The 22,968-nt window shown below is 41.6% G+C and overlaps 1 protein-coding gene across 2 annotated transcripts; it reads right to left on the bottom strand.

The window, feature by feature from the left end:
* Positions 1–9: 9 nt before the first annotated feature.
* Positions 10–21,771, bottom strand: gpr146 (G protein-coupled receptor 146). 2 transcript variants are annotated; one of them, XM_084925534.1, is made up of 2 exons: positions 19,470–21,771; positions 10–4,292 (listed from the first exon to the last, which is right to left on the bottom strand). In XM_084925534.1, exon 2 carries the CDS (start codon positions 4,249–4,251, stop codon positions 3,250–3,252), a length of 1,002 nt encoding a protein of 333 aa, XP_084781660.1. In that variant the 5' UTR covers positions 4,252–4,292; positions 19,470–21,771; the 3' UTR covers positions 10–3,249. The 2 variants fall into 2 exon arrangements, with proteins under 2 accessions (XP_084781660.1, XP_084781661.1); XM_084925535.1 differs by having other exon boundaries at positions 19,899–21,770.
* Positions 21,772–22,968: the final 1,197 nt, after the last annotated feature.

Raw genomic sequence — 22,968 nt, 5'->3', positions numbered from 1 at the left:
ATGAAAACATCTCGTTGAATCTTTACTGTCAAGAATGAAGGCAGATTGTGGTGGTACAAGTGTAATTAATAAAGTGGCCAGTGAGTATATAAATGCCTACATCAGAGCTGATTCACTCATCCCATCATCTAATCAGGGGTACTACTGAGATTAGTGTCACTAATGAACAGCTCACATGCATATGCACCACCAGTCCACCAATAACCAACATCTCAATATGACTTTAACTTAGCCAACATCCACGTAAGCTCAGATCTATGGATTCAAAACACAAACATGTTCACTATTTAAAAATAATACAAACATCTGACAAACAGAAACATTGTTCACATGACCACACGAATGGTAAGATTTCACTGAGACAGGAAGGAGCGGTTATATCCATTTTAGTTTATTGTTTAATCAGTCTTTGACTCAGCTGACAGTAGAGTACTTACAGAATCTAAATATATCTCTCAGAAAATAATACTGTATTTTTTCAAAGAGCACGGTGTCCTCCTGCAAGACTTTTACATACAATATATACAAATCATTTTGTACTATACATATACACTTGTATACACAGTCACAAAAGCATAACATCTGAATGTGGATTCATCTGGATGTTTGAGGTTTGGTTGTTCAAATAACTAAAATGTATCTGTACTCGTTCAACATACAAGAACTCTTAGGGCTGTTTCTTTGCGCCGACGTGAGGTTTTGGCCGCCTCTGAAATAATAAACCATTCTCAGACACGAGCAGCCATCTGAGTTAGGTGTGATTCGAGCTTTGATCACGCTTTAGTTTCTAGTTGTGAACATCACGCAATCACTCCATGTAGTGACCGCTGATCATTAATTCTGCCAAGGGATTGGGGTTGGATAGTTAAAAAACATTTTTAAAAAAACAGACTAATGGATGAAATTGCAGCAGTGGTTAAAGAAAACTGATCAGGCAAAGTTAGGCAGCACATGCACACATCATCTTCAAGCAATTCAGAAAAACTCGATGGTGTTTTGAAGCAAAACAGTGCAGTTATTTAGCTACTGGAATCTCTACATGATTGTCATTCTCTTAGTGTCGTTTGGTGCAGCTTCAGGACTTATGCTAAAAAAGATTAATTATGAGCGCCCTCTGTTTGGATATCTTTTCATAACACTTACATGCAGTTGGTAGTATATCACATGAACTGCATAAGTTCAATTTAAGTATGTTTTTTGGAGGAATGAACTTATAATTACAAAACGTAGCATAGAAAATAAAATTTCTATGCTACGTTTAACAAAAAAAAAGGACTTTTAGAAATTCAGTCCAGTGTTTGCTCTTCATTCCTAAATGCTCAGTTCACATTAGGACACTGAACTCAGGCCAAATAATGATTAACTGTGCCAAAAACCATCCATTCAAGGATTTTGTGGGGCAGCACATTATGCGTTTTAGGTGAATACTATTTCCCACTGACCGAATCCATATGCATGTAACGAGGGCAGCGCATGAAATACTTGGAAAAATAGAGAGAGTGTGTATGTGACTTTGTTATAATCTTGACAGAAAAAAAGGGTCAAACCTGTTAGTACATCTGGCATTCCTTCACATTTTACAGCAAACGCGCACTCGCCCAAATACTTCAAACATTTCAGCTCAGCTTTGGGTCATTAACAGAGTTAATGTGTGCTTGAAGGTGTAAATTAAAACTGAATACAAACATACGATTCATATCAGAGCGCGCCCGTCTCCATTTAACTTCGAGTGGACGCCCCACCTTGCTGGTGTATCATTTCACAGGCTGATTAACAAACTGGCCCTTTAATTCAATATGCAAACTAATGCAGTGAAGCAGCAGACCGAATGCTAGAACGTCTTTTTAGTTCTGATGGCTGGGATTCATCGCCATCAGATTGTTCTGTTCACCGTTTACCATGGCAGGCAAGGAAGCAAAGCAGCTTTGATAATAATGTGCATGTGAGCAGCATTAAAGTTCAAACTCTTCTGTATTGTACACACTGCTTCTAGGTGCTTATCAAGTGGGCTTTTCATATGTTTAAGAAGGTTTTTGATACTGTTAGTGTGCAAAAACTTCACAGCCAGTCATGAGTCTTGTGGCCTGTGCATGACAACCCCTCAGGGCTCTCTCTGTGACCCTGTGTGGGGGTTCACTGACCCTAAGTGAGGCTCTGGGTGTATAATTCCTGCAGAAATAGATCAAAAGTTAACAGAACACTGGCTGTCAGCTCAGCTTAATGAGTGGATTTCAAACTGTTTGTGGTTATCAGGTAAGGTTATAATCAGCAGAGATCACACGAGGTATACCGGTTATGTCTGAACCCTGAATACAAGCTTTACGTGAGTGTTCCATTTAGTTCTGTGTGATTTCAAAGTGGTGTAGATGTGTGTGTGTCTGTATATATATATAGTGGAGCTTGACAGATGTAAAAATAATCTCTTTGTATGTTTGAGTGGATCAAAACTTCAGAATACAATCTTTGAAATTAAAATGGGAACATATCTTAATATCAGTACTTAGTTCTAGCCACAGGGTAGTACTGGTGTGCATCCAAGACACACTTAATATTGTACTCCAGCTTCAACATGTGAAGATTATTTAATCTGATAATCAAAACAAATTAAAGCAGAAGGAAAACTGAGTTCAAATAAAAAAAAAGAAATGGCTGAGGCTTATAGTTTGAGGGCGGTAAACAGTGATTTCCACTGGCACGCACACCGTTCATTAGTGGTGGTTGCTTATGGGTATACCAGCCACCATCATTGCAGGGGTGGAGAGGGTTCTGTTAAAAAACTAAGTAACTTGGCTGCATTTGATAATTAAATTTTTATAGCTTATTGGATCTGCTTGTGTGTTAGAGGTGAAATGTAGGCACAAAAACCACACCCACTCCCAAAGGAGGACGCGGAAAAACTGGATTTTTTTGTTGTGAAACTGTCCTCGGTAGTTATTGGATGATTGTTCCCAATTTACTACCCTTAAACTAGAAGCCTGAGTTTCTTGGTGGAGAAATGTATTAAAAATAAACAAACAAAGAAAAAAAACCAGCACTTAGTGGTTTTTGTTTGCATTGTCCCATCATTGCAGACCTAGATAGAACAGATTAAAATCCGGGAAGGTGACAGGAAATTCCAGAGTTAGCTACGTCGCTCTCAAAACAGTCCGGGGTTGTGAGAGATCCCCGTCAGATACTGGCGCTATAGAGGGGAGATAAGTGCTGGCTAGGCCGAGAAATGGAAAATGCAAGCAAGGGGGGCGGGGGATCTCACGTCACCACTTGCTGCACTGTTGAGCGTTCACGAGGGCAGGACTGGTCTCTGCAATGCAGCCTCCTGAGCAGCCGCTGGAGCTTGTTGGAGAAGTTTTTGTTCATCTGCCTGTACATAAGAGGCATTGCAAAGCTGCTGGAGAAAGCCAACAGTTTAGATACGCATCTCAAGAAATAATAGATAGGTAAGTAACGTGCACTGCTAATGTATCCTGGTGCAACAACTACAGTATGTACTAAAAGAGTCATGTAGTACGGAGTCCACAGTACGAACTGCACACAGACTGAAGCTAGCAGCAACCTGTGTATGGAAGGGTCCAAGCGAGCAGAGTCCTGATCCAATGGTGTAGATTCCTTCCTGATGCGCAGAATGAGCACAAAAGCATAAAGCACAGCCAGGGCGGGCACCACGTAGCCGATGAACATCATGATCGAGTCCGCTGCCTCCTTGTTCTGCATTTTGGAGCATTCGACCATCTTGGTGGAGATGTGGTTGCACACATAGAAGAGCAGCGAGGAGAAGCTCGTGAGCACTGCGCCGCCCCAGATAAACCCGCACACGTGTTTGGTGTTATACACACTCGACATGTACGTGCGAGGCAGCGCGCGCTCTATGTAGTAGTCCAGACTGAGCAGCGTGGTGGAATACATGATAACCAGAGATGAGATGTTGAAGAGGATGAGTAGGGTGATGTAAACCTCATTGTTATACTCCCACACATGCCAGCGGGTGAAGGTGGAGCTCAGCAGCTCCACGGGCGCCACCAAGTTGAGCACGAGACCCGCAATGGCCATGTTGACAAAATAGACATCAGGCATGGTCATGGACACCTTGTTTGAGAGGTTGACCACGACCAGCAGCACATTGTAGCACAGGCCCAGTGGGAAACACACCAGGAGGTAGATGAGGGAGAGGATTGACAGGATGAGGCCAAAGTCCCGGCAGAGCCGGAAGTCCACGCTGGTGTCCGTCTCATTGTAAACCATGCAGATCCACATCGCTGGGCTCTGACACGGATCAAGCACTCTCAACAGGTCGACTGTGGACAGAGTCAAGGAGAAACGAATTAGTAATTAATGAGATATGTGTATGATTAAGGTACAAATAACATAGAATTCCTGGCAGATTCATTAAACTCTTAAGCTTTGCTATAAGGATTAGTTTACCATTCTTCTCAAAAACCATGAAGTTCCCAACATCCTAAAGTTTGTGTGGCTTTTGTTTTCTTTTTGTTTGTTTAACATATATGAATTTCCCTCGTCACGTGTGTAGGAATGTTTAGCTTATTTTAGAGTTTAGAAATGTGTTAACATAGAATGTAGAATTATTGTAGAGACACTGACACTGCCCTCAATGTAATAAAGGCCTGACTGTGTCATGAACTTAGGAGTAGATTGTAGGAGACCCCTCCCCCAGTTGAACTGTGAAAGGTCTCAACATTTGTAACTGGATAACTGTGGTCTGGAAGGGAGATGGGTTTTATGACCTCTAGGGGGTCACCTACACCCACAGTGTTTTAACTGTCACGCACGCACATCCACACGCACACTCACTCACGTGCACACACATACACACAGGAACGCGCACATGTAGGCATTCACGTGCTCGTGCACATAGACACAGAGTTTGCAGCACACCGTGGGGGGGTTTTATGACGGGGTCGCCTCTATAAAGCTGGCTGTAACTAACAAAGGGGTGAAGATTTTGCAGAGGGACATCGGCCTCGTCTTCCCTTCTAGAAGTGCATGCTTAAATGAAGATTAATAAAGATGAATAAAGGTTTTGTGAAATAACTACTGAGTTCCGGTGCCGTCTCTGGAAGTTTCGACGAATAAAAGAACCGGGGTAAAACTGATTTCGCAACAGTTTTGGTGCCGTGAAACCCGGGATTCGCTCGAGGCCCAGAGAGGAATTGGCAGAGCTGAGATCGTGAAACGAGGCGAACAGAGAGCTAGCTCACATGATTAAAAGGTAAGCACGACCTGTTTATTTTCGAACCGTGCATATTGTTTAAAGCCTAAATTATCTGTTCGCTAAGTTGAACGTATCGCAGTGTAAATTCACTCAGTAGAAAAAAAAGGCGGCTAGCGTCCGTCTCAGTGCGTTAAAGCAAGAGACTTTTGATAAGAACTCCAAGTTGATGTTTAGCGCCCCGTAAGAAAATCTCAGTGCGTTAAAGCAGGAGACGTTTGTTACGGATTAGTAGAATCGGTGTTTCATCCGTCTTAGATATTAGGAAAAAGTGGCGGTGTCCGTCCTCGTGCGTTAAAGCAGGAAACTTGTGTTACTATTAGTTAGAAAGCGGGGTTTAAGGCCTCGTCGCCAGCTGAGGGCTGTGTGTGTCACGGGTTTGGTTACCCCACTTCCCCTTGGACGCGGGGGGAAGACCTGTGAGGGCAGGAGATCCAGGGTGGTAACCTGGGGATTCGTGGCTCTGTAAATAACTAAGTCGGGGAGAGGTCCCTGTCACAGTCTGAAGTATGCATAAAAGCAGGATCGGTTGCTTTCGCCGGTTAGATTCCGAGCTGAGTTGAACCAGTGCCTGATGCAGAAGGAGGACTGTGTAGTATGTGTGAAAGCGCCGTTAGAGTCAGCGTCTCGTCTGAAGTACGGGAGTCAATTAAAGTAACAAAAATAATTTGTGTCTAAAAATGTGTGTTTGTGGTGTGTAGAAATCACGGCAGGAGGCTGTGTCACGAATTGTTGCAAGCTGTGGAGTCAATTGGGGGGTTTAATTTGGTTTTATATTTTTTGGGGAAGAGAAGCCGCGGTATCGAGTCCGTAGCGCAGTTTGAATAATTTGTGAAGTGTACAAGAGCGGACGGCACCCGCTCTTTGTGCTGATCAGAGCGTTGTCCTGAATCAGCAGAAGTGTCTCGCAGAAAGTTTGTATGGGACTGTGAGAAGCATGAGGTGTGTGTGAGCCAGCATCGAGGGGCGAGTGACCAGCCTGTGAGTGTGTGTGAATTCCTTGATGACAAATAGGGAGACAAAGTAGATTAGTTGATTTTCTGTGAAATAATAATAGTCAAGAAATCGTAGTGATCAAATAGGAGAAAATGAAAGTGAATAAAGCAAATTAAAAAGTGGATTAGCGTTAAAGTAATGATAAATAAATTGATAAAACTAATAGTGACATTTAAAGGTGATCAAGTATTCAAGGATGAATGGAGAATTTGATTGTGGACTGCATGAGAGCTGTTGGGATGAAAGGAAAATGAGGTTGGAGGAGTGAGTTAACAGGTTAATGTGTGGGTGTAAAACAATGGGGTAAAAAAAAAAAAGAGAAAGAAAATGATGAAAACAAAGAAAATAAAAAGTGTGGAAGTGTGAGTGGGAAATTGTCTCCAACTGGGGGAAGCAGTGACACTACAGGTCACCTTCTTCCCCTGCTGGACACAAAAGAAAACATAATTTGGAGTGTTGTGGATGAAAATAATTAGTAACAACATCAAGAAGATTTTTGTGTTTGCGGTTAAGACCAAATAAAAATTTCATTTTTGGGGTTTAAAGTCAGTAGAGTTCAAAACAAAATAAGTAGAGATGTGTTGCTTTAGGAGTGATGAAAATATATGCAATCACAGTGAATAGTGAAAGTCTCTCAGTCTGTCGATTACAGGTGGGGAACGGACCTGGATCAATTCTCCACGGGCAGCAGTCGGAAGAAAATTATAGGTTAAAATCATTAGGAAAAAAAAATAGAAACACCCAGCCAGAATTTTTGGCTGAATTGTTTTGCAGCTTCCCGTCCTCATCCTGAACAAGCGAGCTCCAAGGAAGCTAATCTCTCCCTGAAGACACCGAGTGCAGTTCCAGAAGCACGAGCATGAACATCAACAGTGGACAGAAGTCCAAGAGACAATACCAGAGTTCTGAGCAGAGAGGTCCAGCAGCACTATGGGAAACGGCATCAGAAAGAGAAGATCCATCATCTTGAGTGGATGAATGGAGATGCGTTTCCAGCAAGCTGCAACCTCACTGTGTGTGAAGGACCTTTGAGAAGACTGTCTGAGTTTGACATTTGCCATGTTTGGAGCGAGATGGCAATGAAAGAGACAGTGGGACAAAGAGATACACGGGACAAAGCTGAAGAGAACTGACTGTCATTGGACTGCAAAGTGGGAGAGAAGAACGGAGAGAAAGGAGCAGGGGAGGACAGAGGCTGCTGTTTTAGTGTGGGGAACCAAATTGGGTTAAAGCATCCGGGGAGACAAACGACTGCCTGGAAGTGGAGGATTGACAGTGTCCAGACCACCACAAAAGGGGGAGGAAGACAAGCACTGAGGTATGCAAGAGTACTGTTAGAAAAAACAGAAAGGTGACACCACGCATGCACATAATATGCACTAGAGATAACACAAAATCATACATAAAGTGGCACACATTAAAAGAGGGTATTTGTAGAAGGGGTTAACAACACACAGCGTGGTTGCCGATGGTAACCTGCAAGCATTTGGGGTTTAGCTGTGCCTGCCTATGACAGAGTTTTTCATTTAGATGTTTCTGAAACAAAATTTGGAGTGAACGGAGTTTTGTTTCAGAAAAAAGGGGGAAGGTACATAAAAGGACACACAGAAATAGAAAATGTATTAACCCGACTAACACACACACACACACACACACACACACACACACACACGTAATGAAGCTCATTAGGATCAAACACAATTTTAAGTAGGTAATACTATTACCATCATCCTGTCTGGTTTATTGAGTGGGTTGAGAAGTGATACATAGACGACTGAATTAGTATTATTTTGGGGAACATGATAGCAGGGGTGAACAGAATCCTGCAGCCAGAGTTTAAATGAGTGAAACTAGCAGATTTTTGTTTTTGTTTTGTTTTTGTTTCTGAAGTATGGGGAAGGTTTTACCATGGCACCAAGTTTTAGATTTGGTGTTTTCTCACCTATAAGAGAAAGTATATTCGGCAACAAGTCCTAAGACCGGGCTTCTGTATTTTTATTTACTTTTGTTTTTCAGTTTTATCTGTTATTTTTCATTTTATTTTTATTTTTTGAACAGTGCACTGATTTCTCTTTGTGAATTTCTTTTCTTTAAGCAGATTAGCTGGCCACTATTGAGCTCATAGTGATAAAATGAGTGGAGTGACATTGTTTAAGGAAAGTCACCGATTAAATTGTGGAATAAATTGGGTTGATTCATGATTTGGGGCAAATTATGGCAATAACAGTGATTTAATGATTGGAGAAAACCTGCACATGATACTCGTCTTTTATGCTGAATACTTTATTACTCTTATGATCTATAGTTGGTTGCAAATGTGAAGTTGTTTTAACTTTAAGACTTTGTCTTCCAGGATACAGGCTCCAGGTGGAGCTGGGAGTTAAACAAGCTTAACATGTAACTGCTGATTAATGTTTTTACACAGGGTTACAGGTTGGAGTATGGCTGCTCCAAGTGGGAAACCCTGGAGATTGTTTTAGAGAGAATGTGCAACATTCTTGTACATGTCTCATTGGGGAGTTGACACATGGTGAAAGCCATGTGGCAAGAGGAGTGTTATTTTTTAATCTGTAGATGTCGTGAGGTGCCATGACGAGAAGGAGTGGCTGAGAGGATCGTCCACAAGATGGAAGCTGGGGCCAGGATAGAGGCTTCAGGAGGATCAGAGATCATCTTCATCACAGCAGACATCGCACAGAGAGCTGTGCTACTGAGCTTCCAGGAGATCGAGAGGAGACTTCCCACAGCAAGATTTTAAATAAAATGAGAGATTCAATGTTGACGCTGAGGAAGACAACTAAGGTGTACGACGTGCTCTGCCTTAAAAATCTTCAGCAGTGTTGGTCGTGAGAACTCGAGGGATGGAGAGAGCGTGCCAAGCTCCAAAAGTGACAGCGCAGAGGAAGTCCAGCGATGGAATTGTGATTCTGTGTGAGGCACAAATACTAGGAGACTGGGAAATAGTTGACAGCACTTTTCCCAAGGATGAAGATCACCTAAAGTGTGTCACTTTGCCATGCAGATTTGATGCTCTGCAGAGAAGCCTTCTGCGAGGGAGAGATGTAAACAGACGAGCCTTTCATCTACATTTAACTCATGTCAACTTCTCTAGGCTGGTTGAGGGGGAATTGGAGAGAAACTGTAGTGTTAGGTGTGACTGTTGTTATTGTAACTGTGATTTTTCTTATAAGTGAATTGCCCAGAGACAGACCTGAATCCATTCCAGCGACTCCAACATCACAGGCCACGGTGAAGCGAACCAAACGTAGTGAAACAGGTAAATCAGATGAGTGTTTTGATTATTATGGCGGTGTAGAGTTGGACTACGTTAAAGGGTCCACAATCTCGTATACATTTGATCTCTGTGCTGTCATTAAATGCAAGGGCTTGCTGAACAGTTGAGTCCAACATCTTTAATGGCAGTACAAAATCGGATGGCGTTAGATATGTTGTTGGGAGAAAAAGGGGGCGTTTGCGCGATGTTTGGGGATATGTATTGTACTTTTATTCCAAATAACACAGTTCCCGACGGCTCTGTGACCCGAGTTCTGGAAGGTCTGAGAACGTTGTCCACCACAATGCATGAGCATTCGGGATTGGATAACCCGCTGGAAGCGTGGATGACCTCTGTCTTTGGGCAATGGAAAGGTTTCATTATGTCAATTATGGTTTCTTTGTTTGTTTTTATTGCAGTATTAGTGACCTGTGGGTGTTGTTGTGTGCCTTGTATCAGAGCTTTGCTTGTAAGACTCATCAATCGTGCTGTGGGAGAATCTGATACAAAGGCCAACACCATGATGACACTTTTGGGAAATGGGGAGTCACAGTATGAAAACATTATGGTGAAAGATTTAGTGTAGTTTTATCTGCCTTAGGGCAGATAAAAAGGGGGACTTGTAGGAATGTTTAGCTTATTTTAGAGTTTAGAAATGTGTTAACATAGAATGTAGAATTATTGTAGAGACACTGACACTGCCCTCAATGTAATAAAGGCCTGACTGTGTCATGAACTTAGGAGTAGATTGTAGGAGACCCCTCCCCCAGTTGAACTGTGAAAGGTCTCAACATTTGTAACTGGATAACTGTGGTCTGGAAGGGAGATGGGTTTTATGACCTCTAGGGGGTCACCTACACCCACAGTGTTTTAACTGTCACGCACGCACATCCACACGCACACTCGCTCACGTGCACACACAAACACACTAGAGCAGGGCGATATGACCAAAAATATTTATCACGATATACATTTGAAAATTTGCAATAACGATATAACTGATGATATAATTGACACTAGACAAAATACTTTACAACTCCTCAGCTTTATTAGTGCAGAAAAAAACCCCCATCAATGTATTTTCACTTAAACAAGCAGCTGTTTTAAGTGCATTAAAGTTATATAAAAACGTAACAGTGCAAATGCAAATTCCTTGCTGACAGTTTAACCAAAAGGCATTTCCAGTGGAAATTGGCCGACATATCCTCAGCATAACCATGTAAAATATCCACAAAACTTAAAAAGAGGTTATACACACACAATACGGTAATATTATATTGAAGCACAGTACGTATCACTCCGCGAGGCGCTATCCTACGGTAGCCGTAATGCTCCGACAATCCATCAAGCGGTGCGGGTTCATAGCTTAGCAAAGTCGTACTGAAACATTTGACAGATTTTCGAGCGCCGTGTACCACATAAAATCGTTTCGAGGTCAGTAAACACAACCAGAATTCATACATAACGCACACGGGATTATAAGGGGCACTGTCGATTTTCAGAAAAATCAAAGGATTGTGCCGTATTTTCCAAAAAATACGGTAATAATGACGGCCCGCTAGCATGCTCTACCAAAAATAGTGCTTTGTTGTATATCTGATGGACGAAAGCTAAACCAGTTCCACACCACTGAAGTTGCAGCATTTTTACAAACCAGTTCTGGTTCATCCGTTTCATTCAACGCTCTTCTCATTCCGCGTCGCCGTCGTGTGCGTATGTAAACAAAGGCACTGCGCATGCGTGTTTTAGCCATATTCTATCGCGATATTTCATTTTCTTATCATTAGGGATGGGTATCGAAAACCGGTTCTTGTTGAGAACCGGTTCCCACTGTTTCAATTCCTTGGAATTGTTTGCCATTTTTGCAAACAATTCCCTCATCGATTCCAGTCGCCCCGAATGACGTCACCACGTTGCGGAGCATCATTTACCTGGCAGGAAACACGGCGCCTAAGCGGCTCAAACGCTCAAAAGTTTGGTTATACTTTACGAGAACGGATGACAACAGGGCAACTTGCAATACTTGCAAAGTAGATATTTCATTTAAGGGAGGAAACACTACGAATATGCAAAAGCATTTGCTCACAAAACACGCGATGACCTGAAATGAATGTCGTAATTTTAATTCCGCTCCGGACTCGTGAATCTCAACGCAGCAGCAGCGGTAACGTTTGCACGTCCTCTCCCGTTAATGCGGCAGGTAAATAATCAACTAACAGTGCATATTATGTTAGCGCGATCTGCCTTATTACAAAACCTGCCATTACTGTGCATTTAGGTGACCATGATGAGAGAGAGAGAGTCTGGCTGGCTCAGATGCTGGCAGTTCTCGCTGCAGTTTACCGGTAGCGTCTCCTTTCAGGCCAGGATAGACGAATGTCACCGAGCAGTGACTAAGTTTGTGGTCAAAGGTTTGCACCTATTTGCCACAGCAGATGCCCCGATTTTCGGTAAGTGAATGTGTTTAATTGTAGGCAGGGACATTACTGGATATTCTTGTGTAATTGCTACAGAATAATTTATGTTATACTTTGTTATTGCTACAGAAGAATATTTATTTTACAATTTTTTTTTCCTGGGGACCCTGTGACACCCCATGGAAGAGCCATAGGCTGGATCTCTTAAGATCTCACTGTTGGGTTTGTAAGGCCATGTTACTCCTAAATTTCTATCTTGTTCAAAGAGAAGATATAAAACAAAGTTCTAAGCTAATCGACCTTAGTGTTCTCCTTTTTTTTTAAAAAGAATCGATAAGAGAATCGATAAAGAATCGAATCGTTAAACAGAATCGAAACTGGAATCAGAATCGTGAAAATCTTATCAATACCCATCCCTGCTTATCATTGCCCAACATTATACCGGCATTACTGTGAACGGTAATACACACAGGAACGCGCACATGTAGGCATTCACGTGCTCGTGCACATAGACATAGACACAGAGTTTGCAGCACACCGTGGGGGGGGTTTATGATGGGGTCGCCTCTATAAAGCTGGCTGTAACTAACAAAGGGGTGAAGATTTTGCAGAGGGACATCGGCCTCGTCTTCCCTTCTAGAAGTGCATGCTTAAATGAAGATTAATAAACATGAATAAAGGTTTTGTGAAATAACTACTGAGTTCCGGTGCCGTCTCTGGAAGTTTCGACGAATAAAAGAACCGGGGTAAAACTGATTTCGCAACACGTGCTTCCACTGTCAGAAGCTGGAGGTAATGCACCTACACGCCTTTTGCCAACTGCCACTGTACAAACAGGACAAACGCGCAAAGTCTGAGGTTAATAACCGTTAAAGAGTAATGTTTGGAATTCCTTTGAATAATAAATCCAAACACGGTGCAGTGCAAATTAGAACAGATAAAGATAAAGCGTGCCATAAATGTACCACAACTATGTAGAGTCATCAGAGAGCGGTTTAGGACTGAATGCGAGCTTCGAATAACAATCGAACAGTTACCAGAGAAAGCTGAATAGCACGTTTGCTATTTGAACTCTCCATCATTTTCAAACAGAGCAAATCATTAAGTGGCTTCTTGTGCCCTTTGAATCAGGGCATTGTAATCCTGAAAAAAGACGACTCCAGTGACACACAGGGAACAGTGAAGGACCTCTGAAATGCTAATGATGGTGGCCACCAATGAGGGCATAAGTGGTGAGCCAATTAACAGCTTAAACAGGAAACATATTAGCCAATCCTGTTGGAGTAGAAGGGTTACAGTAGAAGAAGAACAGTAACTCCTTCTCACTCGTGATGCATACAGCTTTCAAGAGGAAGAAGCTTTTAAAACCTTTTCTTCCTGGGATCTGACTGATTATAAACATTTAATTTTTACGTTAAAGTGACAGTCATTCTCTTTTCCCCATTCATTTAGATAAGGGCTTTAAAATAACAACCCAGACATGAGTCGAAATAACAGTCAAGTCGCCAGACTTTCTTTTAGAGGGGCTTTGATGACGACCATCGTGACAGAAATGTTTCATTATAGGATAAAAACAGTCACTGCATTTTCTCTTGCAAAGGGATTTCCCTCTTAAGGGGCACAGACATAGGAAGAGCCTAGCAGTGACCATAACATGTCAATGAATTCAGCAACTTGTGGTGACGGTGGGGAAAAATAACCACTGGTGACACAAAGGGGGCGAATATTGAGGTAAATGTACCTCACCTTTAGGTGAGAGACTGAAGCAACAATCAGTGGAAGTAAAGGATACAGCTGTTGACATATGACTAAATACATTAGTGGATTACCTAGGCAACCGTCAGAGGTAAATCCCTTTATATGCGGACTGGGCTTTAGGGAACAAGTGCACCTAAACAATGTGCACAACGAAATACGCTCAACAGCTTAACGGAGCCAGTGAGTTCAGGCTTTTCCTTTAATTTGTCATCTATGCGTATACAGCAGTATATATGACTGTAAAACATTTTAAAACTTATTTTTAACATCACCCAAAACTATCTTTATTTTATGTCATATTTATGGCTTTTATGAAAAGGTCTCTGAGTTTATTCTGCTTGATCTTATGAAAATGATTTGTTTTTTAAGCAAGGCCACGACACAAAAACACATCCACCACGTCTCGCCTATTATGCCACGGGTAACACTGTTAATTTCACTTCACTGCATCTGACTGACTGAATACAAACGCCTCACAATATGTTTGATTTGCTAGCTCAGCCTCAAAAACCCACCATTTCTCCTCACTGGCCAGAGCAAATGAGGCCTTTGTTCTGGTGGAAGAATACAAAACTGCATTTGTTTGACACCTTGGCGTCTCTCCCTCGCTCTGCCTCGGCCTCCTCGTTCTCCCTCCTACAGTTGCATGCAAGAGCGCCGCTGACTGTGCAGAGCTGCCCTTATATTTTTCATTCACACGCAGCGTGATAAAGAAGAACATTTCACAGACAGCTTTGGTGCCCAGTCAAAAGCATTTATCTTCCGTTCAAAGTTACTGCCAAGCTGCCTGGGGGCTGGGCAGGCGGCGATGGGTAGATTTATAAAGAGTGAAATGTGAAGCAGGCTTTGGTGAAGGGTCAGCGAAGGACGAGGTGTAGGTTGGAGTTCAGGACAAGGTCAAAAAACAAAGGAAAGGGGGAGACAGCGTAGACGTCAGGAACATTTAGGAGTGAAGCTGATGGGGCTGGATGATTTAGATGTTTCCTTACATAATTAATTGGGGTAATTCTTAGGAAGATTATTATTATAAGCGAAAGTAAGTAACTCAGGTCCCACAATATTTCCTTTCCTCAGAACTAAATTGACAGATATGTTTCCACATGCAAAACTGCTTTTGGGAAGGGACGATAACATTTTTACATGGAAACAGTACGCCCGCTAATCTGTGCAGAATTTTCGGGAAATTTTCTCCCCGAGAACACCCTGAAACAAAGTGTAGGAAGGCAGTTTTGTTTTCAGGGAATGAGTAACGATGCCAGTAAAGGAGAAACATTCTTCTGTGTGCTTACGTAACACCACTACAGAGAGGCTGTTTTGGCCTTAAGCCTCTCACACACACACAGATACACTCAGTCTCTCCTCTGTGCTGCTCCAATTGGCTGCAACGGGGCTGTAGTGGGGGCTGGAGCACAGAGACGGACAAGAAGTGGATCGGGAGGAGGGCAATCTTCACCGAGTCGGGAGCACTGGTCAGCCCACTTGTAAACACTGCTCTCAAACACCGGCAGCTTGGTGACTCATTGACGAAAGCAGACCTTGAAAAAAAGCACACTATAACCAGTGCTCCTCTTTTCATCGATTCGTGCTAAACCCCCCTCACCACCACCACCACAATGCTTCCATATACTAAGAAGTACAGTAAGCTTATTCACCCTTTACTTCCTCCCACAACCTTTCATCACTTACAGAGAAAATGACTTAAGGGGAAGTTTGTGATTATTAAAGAGGACTCACTGCAATGTGGCTGGCAGTCCTCGTTAATTAGCACCTGCTGTATACAGACATTTCTAACTCCCTGTCATTAACACATTGGCTCACTCTACAGCTTCTGATAGCTGCAGGAGTTGTTAAAAAAAGAGGGCAACTGTTTTCTCTCGTATGTATGACTCGAACATTTGCACTTTGTGTAGGTTTCTAATTTATTTCTATCTAATTATCTTATATTTGGGAATATTTTATTAAAAAAAGTCTATTATGCTTGAGAACGTGAATCCCAAGTTAAGAAAACAGGTTAAAAGTATAATTCTGTAACACTGCTGGTGAGTTTTCTTTCCATTTCCCTTAAAACCATCTGTAGGATGCCAAAAACCCTCAGGAAAATCCCTGATACGCATCTCAGTTTATTCCCCTGACACTCTTCCAATCCAAAGGAGTGCTCATCGGGCCAAAAACAGATCTTAGTTTGCTTTTCAGGAACAAATTTAGTGACCTTATGGACAGTCTACCCCCATGAGGACAAAGTCGTGCTTTCCTGTTGCGGGCACATAGATGGTGGGAATCACAAAGTCACTCAGGATGCAGTGGTGCTCAACAACTCCAGAAGAAAAAGCCCCATTAATAATCTCCATAGGGAATCGGAGCCGTATTGTTGTAACCCTCCAAAGCAGAGTTAATAGGAGCTGTCTGCTGTTGTTGTGGAAATCCACTTACAGAATCTGTAATCTGTAATTTGATTAAAATATCGATATCTGACAGCGGCATATCAATAATTGCATTGCGAGAGGAAGCAATGCTGGCGTATTGATATTTTTCTCCACATTTTCTCTTCGCTTCTATTCTTTTTGAACAGTAGGAAAAAGGCTGTACGTCATGTGAGAGGAAAAATAACGGGAGCGTTCATGCTTGCTGTTATCGCCTTCGTGAATGACAACGGTAACAGTAACAGCCTTTTTGCCATTGTGGTGCGATTGGCGTGACCATGTTGGAGACACGATTTCACAATCGTGTTGGTCTTAACCGCCATTTCAGTGATATATCAGTGCGGAAAGTCACAGATGATATACACAGAGAGACACTGCAACAGCTTGGAAAAAAATGAGACTTTCTGGAGAAAACTCTGTGACTCCTTTGCTTCCTGTTTTGACTTTTTCCAGCATTGATGCTGATTTTTGTTTGTTTTTTTCTGAGCTCTGACACCTGGTATGCAGAAGACGACTGCACACCTCAAATGCCGGTGTCAAATAGTTGTGAGGCTGTGGAGACTTGTGGAGTGCACAAAACCCAATGCTGTGACCATAAACAAAGCTTTAGAGGGATCGCACTGAAAATGCATAGTAAAACAACCATTGCCGATTGTCTCAGACAATATTATGCATTAAAAAATATGACCAAAAGACATGCATTGTCTTAATTACCAATCCAATCTTACAAACAACCAATGCAGTGCAGAGTATATCAGAGTTGCATTATTAATATTATTTTTGCAAAGATGAATCTTTAAATGACCTGCTATGTAAAATTGGAAAATCCCACATTCTAATGAATGTTTTCGTATAATCCTTTTGGACTGCTCGCTGTTTACCATAAGCATTCATTCACTCTAGGCAACAACCACTCATGTTGTGAAAGTCAGTGCACTTTAGCTCTGCGTGTTTTGCCAGCAGCCCATGATAATGAAATCACTAGTTTTCTACTCAGCTGAGGGAAAAACAAGCGGGGTGTAAGAAAACGTCCACCCCTGACTCGGAGGCAGAACAGCTTCATGCTGCATGATCCACGTCTGTTTTGATTCAGTGTAATGAGGGCCATTTCATTTTCTAGCCCATTTTGGAGCCTGTCAAGGCTACAGCTGGAGGTGACGTTGTTGGGGTTGAGTGAAGGTCAGAGAGAGACACTACACCCAGCTGTTATTACGGCACGAGCGCTGTCAGAGCAGTTGTGGTCAGGGCTAAGCTCATGCAGTCATTGAAGTATGCATATTATCTTTTATTAATTTCCAAGGAGAATGGTAACTTGTCACTTTATTTTCCTTTCATACGGTTGCTGAATAAAGTCTTTCAAGGACCGTTCCTTAGAGAACATGCCCATCACGGTTCCCTTCTTTTATGCTACATTAATTATGAGCTGTGCTAACAGGAGATATAACTATTCATTCATTTACATCTACTGCTACAAGCATGCAAACCAGGAGAGAGCTCTATAGCCTAAGCTGAAAACTCTTGAATGTGACTTTGACTGCAGTTGTACACTTGGTTAAACCTTGTCTGAACTTTTTGCACTACGCCATGTCAAAAGTGGTTAAGTTTATTATCCCCAGAGGGGGCAGCCCTGCTTCGGCATGCTTCGGCCCCACCAAACACGATCGTGTAACAGTGACGCCCACGTGCTTGACGTCTCAGCGTTCTGAAGCCAGATATCACCGCCTGATGGGAGCAGTGTGACATACTGGGCGCACACCCCTCGTATATCCTTACTGGAATTTACAGGCCCTTCTCAGAAAGCTGCGAGTGATGTCACATGATTCTGTAGCCATGTCTACAGCACCACAGCAGCAGCAGAATGTACTACAGCCAGAAAATAAGATTACGCCACTCGTTTTTGCACGCTTTTGTGCAGGGGTGTTTCCGGGGCTTTTTCAAACGGCTGTCCACGGGACGGAAATCATAATATTTGATTAGAAATAAACAGTTTAGAAAATTGGCTTTGAATATATTGGACACCACTGAAGATTGTTTTTGCATGGACTATTTGTTTTCCAAGTATTTAGACTGTTAAAAATATATAAAGAAATATGCTTCAAGTATCTAAAATTAAAGCAAGCGTTATTCTTATCACGCTTGCTCATGATTCTTATCATCATATACTACTATTACACAGTATACACTACTGATTACACTACTGATTTATTAATGTGGACATTGGTTTATTGTTATGTATGTATTGTATAACTACAGCGTTGATATAAAATGGTACATTAAGTACAATCTTTATATTCAAAATAACCCACACTCTGAGGGTTGGCCATCACCCCAGTAGACTCGCCTCAGATATTGTTGCTATGCAGCAATATCAGATGTGACAGGTGACACAATACAGCACATAAGTTTCTTTAATAACCCACAAATCTACAAAGTAACTCATTGCATTCCAATTCAAGCCCTGGGGAAAGGTTCTGTGCACAAATTGTACAAATTGTTATCAGTTTTTGTACAGTGGAGGCAAAATAGCTTGAGTCTGAAAGCTTTTAAACTGCACATTTTCCTGCAAACGATAGAGATCTGCTCCCTTGATTAATGAGCGCATCACTGATGCTTTAATGGATTATCTACTTCACAAGGGGTGTCAAACATCACCTGATTATCTTTGAGGAAACAGTAGTTCCTCTTATTGAGTTCTAGTGTAACAGAGTCGGGTCAAACATAGGTCGGTTTGAGTCTCAGCAGACTTCCGGGCTTCTTTTCCGGCAACTTGCTGAACTGTCAACGGCTTCAACAAAGTCAAGAGTTCAATGGTCAGCACAAAGCAGGCTTACTGTCATTAAGCCACAGCCACACACGCCCAGTTGCCCTCCGGTCACATGGATGAAGTTGATGACAACAAGTGCAAAGACAGAGTCTTAAGAAGCATTTCATTTGGGGGACAAGCACTACTGACTAGTGGCTAGAGCTACTTCGCAATGAAGTGGCACCCATTTCAAAATGAATGATAAAATATAGTAATTACCAGTAATAACCTTCCTGCATCTGCTAAAAGCAATGATGAAGTAAAAAAAAGGACTGAAGTAGGTAGGTAAAGCAAAGACACACGATCTGTCAAAACAAACCCAAAGTTGGGTGTAAAACCTCATTAAAATTAAGATTATTTTTTGTGTGCATCTTAATGGTTTAGCACTACAAGACTGTATATGTGTAGGCATGGATATAAGGGAGCGCATTCAGACCTAGGTAACAAAGCTGTGCTCATGTTGCAGCTTGTCATAACATACATATTCCTCACAGTTAACAGAGCCACTAGTTTTAGCTCCCAACAGAAGGTATCAACAACAGATTGGAAATGATTATTCATATAAAGAGCAGATTACCTGAGAGGCCTTTTGATCAAAATGATACAACTTTTTTCTCCCCTGCACCTCAGAAAGCTGATCCCGTGAGAAACCTCCTCGTCAGGTGTTGTTTTCCAAATACAAGCCCGTCGCTGAAATTGTGGAACTTCTGGAGCTGAACAAAGCTAAGAAAAGATCAGCTAATGGAGTTGGAGGGGGCGTTATTTATTTTTCTTCACGCCGTGTCATTACACTTGACCAGGCAGATGAAAGCGAGGATAGCTGTCACGACTTTACCATTATTTATTCCACCCCCTTTCTTTGTTGGCACAACTGCGACTACTCACTCTCGCATCTAGTCATCCCCAGCGGTGCAAATTCACTTCTTCCCACTTTCAGGTGAAAGCCAGAGACCGATACCTTTCGCATTTGTCGAGATGAAACAATGGAAACGAGAAGAGAACTCACCACAAACGCATAGGCTTGGATCGGTGACAACCCTAGGGAGGCATTGGGTTTTGATGTAGCATTTCCACTGGCATTTCTCAGTCGTTTCATTTGGGTATGGAAAAAAAAGACTTGCGCTCGTGAAAAGTAAAACAGCGGGAGGGGGAAAAACACGTTTAAGTGGATTTCAGTTGTTTCGCTTCGCATCTATCAACTTTTCGGACGAGGCTGGATCTGAAAGGGGGCCGACCGTTACAGGCATTACTACTGCTGGAGTGCTGCTGAGCTCTACAGTGTGTACACACGTGACCCTCCCCCACTGTCTCCTCACTCCGCTCCCCGCTGCTGCTGCTGCCGCTCCATGGTCGCGAGGCCCGAGTGGCCGTTCTGTGCTCTGATTGGATGGAGGACAGGGAGGTGGGGCGCGAGGAACACCCCCCCACACACGAACACACACACAAACTCGTGTTTTCATCACTTTAGAGGACATTACTTTGATTTATGTTTGTTTCCTGGAGTCCTGTCTTAACGTTCAACTTAATCCAAACCTCAAGCTAAGCCTTCATACTAAAATCAATTACGAACGTTTGCTGGACTTAATTTTTTATACCCTCCAAAAAGGAGTCCAATGAATCTCCAGGACATCATGGTGCAAAATATACACGGTAATTCATCAGAAGAATGGCGTAATACACAGCCTGATTTGTTATGGACTTCTCTGTGAATAGCGAAATCTCAAAACATTCATCATGAATCAACAGAACATTTTTGTAACAGTCTGTCCCCCCATTTTGTTTTTGCTTAACTCCAACCAGAAACTTAACCCTTTTATGCAATACTTAATTTTAACCATCCAATCAACCTAATCCTACCTAAACCTATTCCTAACATAACTAGTTGTCCCTAACTTACCTAACCTCTACCTTAACTTACTTACCTGTTCAAAATAACATGAAAAAAATATACAGGTAACCTAAAGTTTTGTCACAGGACAGACAAAGTGCTTTTATGATGATGCACGCACAAAATAGGCATGCATTCCTCCTCCTCTACATTCCACACATTAGTTTGTAACAGGATCACTGGGTGGCATTATTTTTAGATTAGTTTTTGGGGTGAAAGACAAAACAGCTACTAATGTTATGTTTTTCTGAGATGTAGTATCCTGTCTGAGCAAAGTATTTTTGAACTTTAAATGCATGGGTCTTGTTACTTAAGCTGTATTTCCCAGTTTGGTTTATTGTCTCACTACAATCTAAAACAATCCAGCTCATTGTTTTGAAAGATATGTTTTTTTAAAGGCCAAAGGACCCCTAACCATAACCTAATTTAATGTTGGGTTCAGACAACCCAGTGATGGTAAGTCGATTGGTCTGGGATCAGTGTATAATCTGTCAAAGACATCAGGTTGTGAAAGAATAGGGCAAAAGCTGAGTTTATATTCCTGAAACTCTGGGGTACAAAGAAAGTTTCCAAACCTCCTTTCCAACTAAATGTTGCAAGTTGCACGACTTGCTTTACTCTTAAACTCTTATTGTGATTCAAAAGCTTTGACATGCAACATTTTTAGGCGCTCTTGCTCAATTCATTTCAATCAGAACTGATCAGAAATTTGAATTTGGCTTTCAACCCATTACTGACCTTCATAACACCTGCAAAGTTCAAAGTAGCTTTGGTGTTTCTCCAGCTGATTAAACAGTAACTGTTGAGAGCAACACCAGAAACAATTGAAGTCTTGATAGGGGTGAAGACAGATGCCTGTATATACAATTTCTGCTGTGGCTTTGTATGATTCCTGAGAAAAGTATTGTGTTTTAATACAATTTGACACATTTTTATAAACTAAAGAGAAAATTAAATGAGAAAGTAATGATAACGTTCTGTTTATGTTTTCTTTAATGAAGATGAAATGCAATGCTCCCGTCTCTCAGAAAGAAAGAAAACAAAGGTTACATTCATAACCCCAAACGTAGCGTACTGGTGGATTTCTACTTTGTTACACGCACGAGGAAGAAATTGGAATATAACAAAGCTTGTAATCAGCTAGAGGAAACATTACAATAAATGCAGTACAATAAAAATCGTTTGCATTGTCCTGCAGCAGGAGTTTGGTTAAGGAGATTAAGCATTATAATGCAAAATGTTTACAGTTTAAAGCAGAAATCCGGATTATGAGACATGTCAGTAACATAAAAAGTAACACTATAGGATTATTGCAACTAATAGCTCCTTTTGCCTTACATTACATTGTTACAAGATAATAGGCCAAGTTAGAAACTCATTTATTTAAAAGCAATGGTGTTTCAAGAAGAAATATGCAATTATTGGGATATCATCATTTTATAGCTGAACTGGAGCTCAGTGATCTTAAGTATTTAAATTACCCTACAACAAAAACCTTTTTGCCCATACAGGAGTCATACATAGAGTGTGAATTTACTGCTTACCTGAGGGAAGGAGGAATACAGTAACAAAGTAAAACACAGTATTCAAGGACATAAAACATATACTTCATTAATATCTAAGAGAAGTAGAAGTACAGTACCTGTGCTTTTTGTGCTTCGTCGTGTCTCAGTTAGTCTTCCTGCCCTTTAAGAGTGCTGAACATTAGTCTCTTGTTCCACTTTCAAAGAAACAAAGTAGCTACATCGGCATAATTTCTGGTGGTTACTTACAGCCAGTCAAAGATACTGAGAACTGTGATGTTCAAGAACATTAAGTTTAATCAGATAAGTAGTCGTAATACAGGAAACTGTATGCTACACTATTTCCTTTGTTATCATTGACTCTGTCAGCTAATAAGAACTGAAAACTCTGTGCTATACATGCAAAAGGCAGGGATACTAAGTATCGCATGAGTGTGTTAGTTTATTAGTCAGTGTTACAAAAGGCTTGGACCAAGCAGAAAAATGTCAACAATAGTACAACTATCTAGCAACATAAAGTCATCATGAAAAAGAGTCTAACCTTTACAAAACAGCAGCAGTTGTAGTTCAGTTTCACAACTAGATTGAAAGTGGCCACTTTGTAAATTAAGTATAACTTCAATCCCCAGAGTTCTTGTAAAGTGTTTATTTTCCTTGTTCCTGCT

This window comes from Perissodus microlepis, chromosome 4 (genome assembly GCF_051167445.1).
Source record: "Perissodus microlepis isolate ML-2025 ecotype Zambia chromosome 4, ASM5116744v1, whole genome shotgun sequence".
Lineage (NCBI taxonomy): Eukaryota > Metazoa > Chordata > Actinopteri > Cichliformes > Cichlidae > Perissodus > Perissodus microlepis.
This window is presented reverse-complemented; position numbering and strand designations above follow the sequence as displayed.